The 7,517-nt window shown below is 45.8% G+C and overlaps 1 protein-coding gene across 1 annotated transcript; it reads right to left on the reverse strand.

The window, feature by feature from the left end:
- Window positions 1–335: 335 nt before the first annotated feature.
- Window positions 336–1,091, reverse strand: LOC128264383 (uncharacterized). The gene has a single exon (XM_052999823.1). The coding sequence runs from the start codon at window positions 1,089–1,091 to the stop codon at window positions 336–338; it is 756 nt and encodes a 251-aa protein (XP_052855783.1).
- Window positions 1,092–7,517: the final 6,426 nt, after the last annotated feature.

The raw sequence follows: 7,517 nt of genomic DNA on the forward strand, positions 1-7,517 counted from the left end.
ACTCAAATGTTAAGTCCATGCGATTGATTGGCAAATGAGATAGATCATCCTCTGGAACAGTTGAAAATGGGCGTCCAATAAGAAAGTGGGCTGGCGACAAGTATGAGAGGTCAGTGTCAGGTGTATAGCACAACGGCCTTGAGTTCACAACCGAGCTTATCTGGGCAATTAGAGTTTGCATTTGCTCAAAAGTCAAGATCGTCTTTCCCACGACGCGTCGAAGGTGCAATTTCACAGAACGTACCGCAGACTCCCATTTTCCACCCCAGTGTGGCGAGTGTGGAGGTATGAAATTCCGTTTTGTGCCATCGGTGGCCAAGGTTTGCGCTACTGTATTACGATGCTCCTGTGGAGATATAGATTTCATCTAAAGCCCGCTTGGCCCCAACAAAATTCGTCCCGTTGTCGCTAAAGATTTGAGAACATTTCCCACGCAGAGACATGAAACGACGAAGACATGCTATGAAGGTGTCTGTGCTGAGATCGGTGGCCAGTTCCAAGTGAATGGCTGATTTTACGAGGCAGACAAACAGACATATGTAACCCTTAGTTTTCCGTGGATTTCGCCCTCTTCTTTCCTTGAGAATAAATGGTCCAGCGTAATCGCAGCCTGAGAGCTGGAAGGGAAGTGCTTCCTTAATGCGAATCCCCGGTAGATCGGCCATGAATTGTTGTGCTGTTTGATTTCGTTGGCGAAAACATTTGATGCAATTGTGCACCAGATTCCTTATGAGGTTGCGTGCGCCAAAGACCCAATATTTTTGATGGATAATGACAAAAAGTGCTGAAACTCCAGGGTGCAGATTTGACGCATGTTCGTGTTCCAAAATCATCCTTGTAATGCTGTGCGATTTGGGAAGCAAAATTGGGTGTTTGACATCAGCTGGTATTTGTGAATTATCCAGTCGTCCACCGACTCGAAGAAGGCCATTCTTGCTAATGACTCGAAGAAGGCCATCCTTGCTAATGATCGGTGAAAGCTTGATGAGCTGGGAGCGGCTTTGAAGTGACTTGTTCTCCATCAGTAGATTGTAGTCGTTCTTGAAGCATTTCTGAGCCTCTTGAAGGCAAGGAATGCGAGCAGCCTGCATCTCCTCAAAGTGAGCCCCTTGCAATTTGTCAGCGTGCCTGACTTAATACCCTTGATCCTTTGGATGAAGCGTAGGGAGAAAGCTACAATGCGAACCATTTTTGTCCAGGATGAGACCCGCTGAGCCAGTGCTTCGATCGGTGTCAATAAGATGACCTCATGAGTAGTCAGTGCGGTGGTCTTCACCTCTTCTTTACCATGGTTTTCTAAAATAGAAGAACAGATCTTTTGGCAGCTCAACTATACCTCGAGTTTTTCTTGATCTTGCAGCCATGGAGGACCCATCCACCACAGGTCGAAATGAATGAGTTCTGCAGCCAGCATGCCTCGCGTGGCGCAATCAGCAGGATTTTCCTTAGTATTTACATGATGCCAGGCATTGCGAGGTATAGTATCGAGTATTTCTGTCGTTCGGTTTGCCACAAAGAGCTCAAAGAGCTTCGATGATGGATGTGAAAGCCATGCCAAAACGATGGTTGAGTCGCACCACGCATGTATGACGATGTCCTCGTGTTGTAGAGCATTTTTGATTGAAGAAATAAGTCGACTATGTAGCAGAGCTCCACACAGCTCGAGGCGCGGTAGTGATTGCTGCTTCAGCGGAGCAACTCTGGTTTTTCCTGCTATGAGTGACACAGAAACAGTACCATTCGCGCGTACTAATCTGCTGTAGACAACTGCCGAATACGCCTTGATAGAAGCATCCGAAAATCCGTGCAGTTCGATTTGATTTTCCTTGTTATCATAAATCTTGGCACACGTAGCTCTTGTAGTGCATTCAAGTCGTTACGGCATTTGTTCCACCATTCAGCGATTTTTGGAGGAAGTTCCATATCCCAGCCGAGATCAAGAAGCCACAATTCTTGAAACAAAATTTTGAATTGTACCACCACAGGCGATAGTACACCCAGCGGGTCAAAGATGCGTGCCACGTCAGACAGCATTTGTCGCTTAGAGTTCTTTGGATTTGATGAAAGGCAAACTTTGAATGAGAGCGTATCTTGCTTTGGATCCCAATAGATGCCAAGAACCTTCGTTGTTGAATGGAATCCTTTTCCTTCAGACGTGAGCGTTGCTTCAGAAATGCGTGGCGAGTTTGAGACCCATTTTTCAAGCTTCATGCCTGCACATTTCATAAGTTTGATTAACTCATTTTGATTGCGAACGATCTCTTCCTCTGTGTATGCTCCAGTGAGTACGTCGTCCACATATAACTTCTCCTTTACGACTTTCGCAGCAGTGGGAAATTCGTGTTGATGGTCGTGAGCTAACTGATCAAAAACTCTTACTGCCAAAAATGGTGCGCTAGACGTGCCGTATGTGGACAGTTCATAGTGTTTGATAGGCGAACATTCATCATCTCTCCATACAATTCGCTGGTAGCTACAATGCTTGGCAGCCACCAAGATTTGTCTGTACATTTTGACGATATCTGCGGAGAAGACGAACTTAAACATTCTAAATCGGATACAAATTAAGAATAAGTTTCGCAGGATACTGGGACCAATGTGTAGCAAGTCATTCAAGGAATTTCCGTTAGTATCCTTAAATGATCCATCAAAAACTACCCTTAACTCTTGGTAATTACTGGATGATGTGGCAAGTAGAAATTTGGTTTCTTGTCAATGTCTTCTGGCGATAGTTCTCGCATGTGACCTAAGTTGAGATACTCATGCATAAACTTTACATACTGTGAGCGCAAATTGGGATCTTGCATTAGACGGCGTTCTACTCCCTTGAATCTTGCGAGTGCTCCCTGAGATTATCCGAAAACTGCTTATTGTGGTCTTTAAACGGAAGTTCGACGATGTAACGACCCTTGGGGTCACTTGTGTGTGTCTTTAAAAAGTGCTGTTCAACTTCATCGTTCTCTGGCTTGCGATGAAGTTCTTGGTTGTCATCCTCCAGCTCCCAAAAGCGTCGAAGTGATGCATCAATGTCAATAGCCGTGTGCATAGTTGTTGTAGTTGAAGAGCCTGTAGTCATGATCGACCCATCCAAATATGGTCGAAATGGCGATGATCTTCCCCTGGCTGTCGAACAGCTTTTTACCAGTGAACACGGTCCAAACGCAATCGCTGCCCAAGAGAATATCTACTGGCGCCAACGATTAATAGTCAGAATCTTCAAGCTCCAAGCCATCGAACGCCTTAAGTGCTAAGGCGTTGATATTGTGTCTTGCCAACGTGGAGGTAATTTTGCTGAGTACGTGGGCACGTACCTTCATTGTGTGTTCTGATATTCTTGACTGAATATCCAGTGCGCTGCAGCCTCTAGTTGTCTCAGCCTTGATCGAAGAAATTCCCGAAAATTCGTGATGGCAAGCGCGCGAGACTGAGCGCCTGCACGCATCGCTCGGAGATGTATGACAGTTCCGACCAACTGTCCAAAAGCACCCGACAGGAACGATGTGTGATCCTTTTGCGTTGCGAACGAGTACTAGAGCTGTGGGCAACGCGCTTTTCCGTGACCCTTGTGGCTGTGTAGTAGTAGCTGATCCGTTGTACGAAGACTCAGCGCATGGTGTGTCTTGTACACGAGCAATGTTGCTGATGGTCACCGTTGTATCCTCTGGAGCGCCGAGGTCGCGCTGCTCCTCATCCCTTGAATGTGTCCTGGTTACAGCGGCGTGCGCAATAGAATCTTCTACGTGTAGTAGAGAGTGGTGACGATTGTGACAAGTTCTGCATGTGAATTGGGATTCACACTTGCGTGACACATGCCCGAACTTCAAGCAATTAAAGCACAAGGATTTAGCTTTAACAAAAGTGCGTCTCTGCTCGACTGATAAGTCCATAAACTTTGGGCAAATAAAGATCTTGTGCTCCTTGGAGTTACATTTAACACAAGCACCTTCCTCCGTTGATACCAAGGAGTGTGACGATCGCTTGGCTTTGTTTTGCTGTGAGCCAACTTGAAAGACTTTGTAAGGCTCACTTTTGCTGAGCTCAAATTCCTCGCAGCGGCGCTCTAAAAACTAGAGTAGATCTTCCACAGTCGGCGATTCCAGTTCACGGCTGCCCTCATTCCACTTGCGTCGAGTTTCAGCGTCAATCAGCTCCGTCTGTTACTTTGCGCAGTATTGATACATCTGCTCTGGATGTCGAAGGTAAGTTTACAAAAGTATCCAGCAGTATCCTTGCTGCCTTCAGTAGTTTTAATTGATCCACTGTATCTGGCGACAAGGACCAAAGATATGGTGATGAATTAAAACGTTTAATTCCCGAGTTTGAGTGGACTGTATTATTTTTATTTAAACCATACGGTTTCTGCGTGTCCGACATGTTTGGCTGTAGTCTTATCACAAAGAAATCTCAAGAGTGTGGCGCAGCACAAATGGTATATAACACTAAAAAATACCAAAACTTAAGTTGAATACAAATATATGAATTCAGAATAACGGCTGCAAAGCGTTCATCAACAGGTATAAATATTAACTTTCATGTTTTTTATTTTTTTAGTTCTCCGAGATATAGTTATGGTTAAATATTTCAGAATTACGGTTTAAATTTCATCAAAATCGGACGACTATAAAGTAAAGCTCCCTTGGGAACAATAAAAATATTAAAAATAATGTAACTTTTCTATTTTGTAACTTTTTTAAAAATTCTTTTAGATTAATTAATAATTTGACAGTTCAAAATTAAGCTTTTAATTTTATTAAAATCGAAAAACGAACTATCAACTAATTGAGCTGCAAATCATCATAGCTTCAATGTTAACATACACGCAAGTCAATCATAATATTAATGTTTTCAAGAAAATTTAGTTTTTGCAATAGCTGCAAGGGTATATGAACTTCGGCTTGCCGATGTTTGCTCCCTTTCTTGTTTTTAATGTGTAACGACCCTGTTTTGGGAGGCGGTATAGCTCGCCGTGGCCAGGGTTCGAGACAGAAATTTATTTCCTCTTTTGATCGGTTTACTTCCCTTTCCCCAAAGAATATCACAATTCGAACGCTACAGAGTATGGTTATATTTTAATAGTACGATTGATTAAGACTACGTTTTCTAACTATAAGTATATCGAGCGAGATACTGCTTGCAAAGTGGTGTCGGCGCTTCTGAAGGGCCGAATGTGGTACTGCTTGTTGATATCGACGCTGCGGAAGGGCCGAGTATATCGCAGCTCGTTGAGTATCGCACTACTTGGTGTGCGGGATCGGCGCTACGGAAGGGCCTATGTTGAACTGCTTGCTACTGATACTGTGTAATGGTTCGATGAACTGCTTGGCGTTATCGATGTGCGATGACCGAATGTACTGCTTGTTGCCGACGTTGTATGGTAGCTGGATGCACTGCTTGATGTTGGCGTTTAGGGAGTGCCGATTATGCACTGCTTGATGTTGACGGTGCGCTGTGGCTGGGTGCACTGCTTGGTGTTGGCGCTTCGGAAGGGCCGATTATGCACTGCCTGGCGTCGTCGTGTCTCGTCGTTCGAGTACGTCGGGTTCGTAGTGTTCTGGGTCGTTTTTAGAGGAACGAACTACTTGGATTTTCTAGTGGGATGTGGGAATGTAGGGCATCGTTAGTTTTGAGCTGCCGGGCATCGTTAGTTTCGAGCTGCCGTTTTATTCCGTATCGTTTCCGGGTAGGAAGCCACTTCGCCCGATCCGGATCCTGGTTGCCAGTTCTCCCGTTGTCACCCTCCGGGTCCCTCGGCTTCCTGGGCGCCAGGTGGACTTAAGGAGGGCTACGGCTTCCGCCACCTTCTCCTCGTGCTGGGTGTCGGTGAGTGGCTTTGTTGTTCTTCCGCACTCCTCATCCCAATTCTCCTCCGACTCCTCGGACAGATCCATTGGGCCAACTCCCAGGTCCCTATATATGTCGGATAGGCGTCTCGGCTTTACCCATGCCGTCTGTGGTCGCTGTCTGTCCACTAGTTGGTTCCGTTTCGATCCTGTGGATGTTCTTTGCTGTGGGGATCTTGATCTGTGGCTATTCCGTTGCGGTTGTTTGGTTTCGTATCCTGTTCCTTTTCCGTGTCCTTGTATTGTCATTGTCGTCGTTGTTGGGTTTGTTTCTTGTCTCCTAACTGGTGCCTGCCGTGCGACCGGTGCCGCCCTGATTGGTCTTCTGCCTCCAGCTGGACCTGCCACGTCCACGGCCCCGAGTATGATGTCTCGACGCCGCTGCTGGTTAAGGCTTTCCAGGTTTTCCCGGTATTTTTTTTAGGGAGCTTTCCAGTTTCTTGTCCATTCTGAAAATTAAGTAATGGTTTTGGGAGATATCACTTCAAGCTACTTCGTTCTCGACTACGGGTTCAGTTCGTTTATGTATGCTCTGTGTGTTTTTCCTGTCGCGGTATGTCTTGTTGTCGCTATAACTGTTGAAATGAAACCCGTCACTTTGAATGGGCCCTCGTATTTCGGTGCTAACTTTGCTGCAAACCCAGTAGCTGCCTTTGACAATGGTTGTTGTCGTTCCCATACAAGATCTCCTACTTTTTGTCTCCAGTCTCTTTTCCGTAAGTTGTATGGTCTGGCTTGGTCTTGTGCTGCTTTTCCCATGTTCCGATGTGCTAGTTTGCTCGTTTCTATCATGCGTTGCAACCTTGCCTCTATCGTTTCCTTTACCATTCCGGATCCAGGTGTGGTCTCGTTATACAGGTTCCCGGGTAGTCGTATTTCCCGTCCGTATAGTAGGTACGCAAGGCTGTATCCTATTGATTCCGACCTGCTGCTATTGATGGCCATTGCTATTTCAGGTAGTCAGTCATCCCACCGTGTGTTTTCGGTTCCGGAGGATTGAGCTATCATAGTTTTTACTGTCATATTTGCCCTCTCGGCTGGGCTCTCTTTTTGCTTTTCTGACGGCTGCTAGCTCCACCCACTTGGAGAACTTGTCGAACATCACTAGAAGCATGTTATTGCCGTGACTAGACCTTGGTAGTGGACCAACGAAGTCTATGCAGAGTGTTTCCCAGGGTGCTTTTGCTATTTCTGTTAGCATTTTCCCTGCTGCCTGCTGCTGTGAGGTCTTGTACCGTTGGCATGTTTCACAGCGACGTACGTACTGTTGTATGTCTCTGTGCATCCCTTGCCAGTAGTACGATGCCATTATCTGATGCTTCGTTTTCTAACTCCTAGCTTCCACGGTTGTGTATCCTCGTTTGCGTCCCATGACGGTAGATGTCTGTATAGTTTTCCTTCTATTAGTGCGTAATCTAGCCATGTTTCTGGTTCTTTTTCTATTGCAAGGAGTTTTTTTTTTATCCACTCGTCCTCCTCTACTTCGGCTCCGTGTATTTCTTCCTCGAGCATTCGGGATAATGCGATGACGTTAAGCTTGCCTTTGCGATAGCGTACCTCGAATGAGTAAGGCTGCATTGCCAATGCCCATCTGGCAATCCGTCCTGCAGGGCTCTCGATCGAGTTAAGCCATTTAAGTGCTTGGTGGTTCGTGATAACGACGAAATGGTACCCTTC

This window comes from Drosophila gunungcola, unplaced genomic scaffold (assembly GCF_025200985.1).
Source record: "Drosophila gunungcola strain Sukarami unplaced genomic scaffold, Dgunungcola_SK_2 000068F, whole genome shotgun sequence".
NCBI lineage: Eukaryota > Metazoa > Arthropoda > Insecta > Diptera > Drosophilidae > Drosophila > Drosophila gunungcola.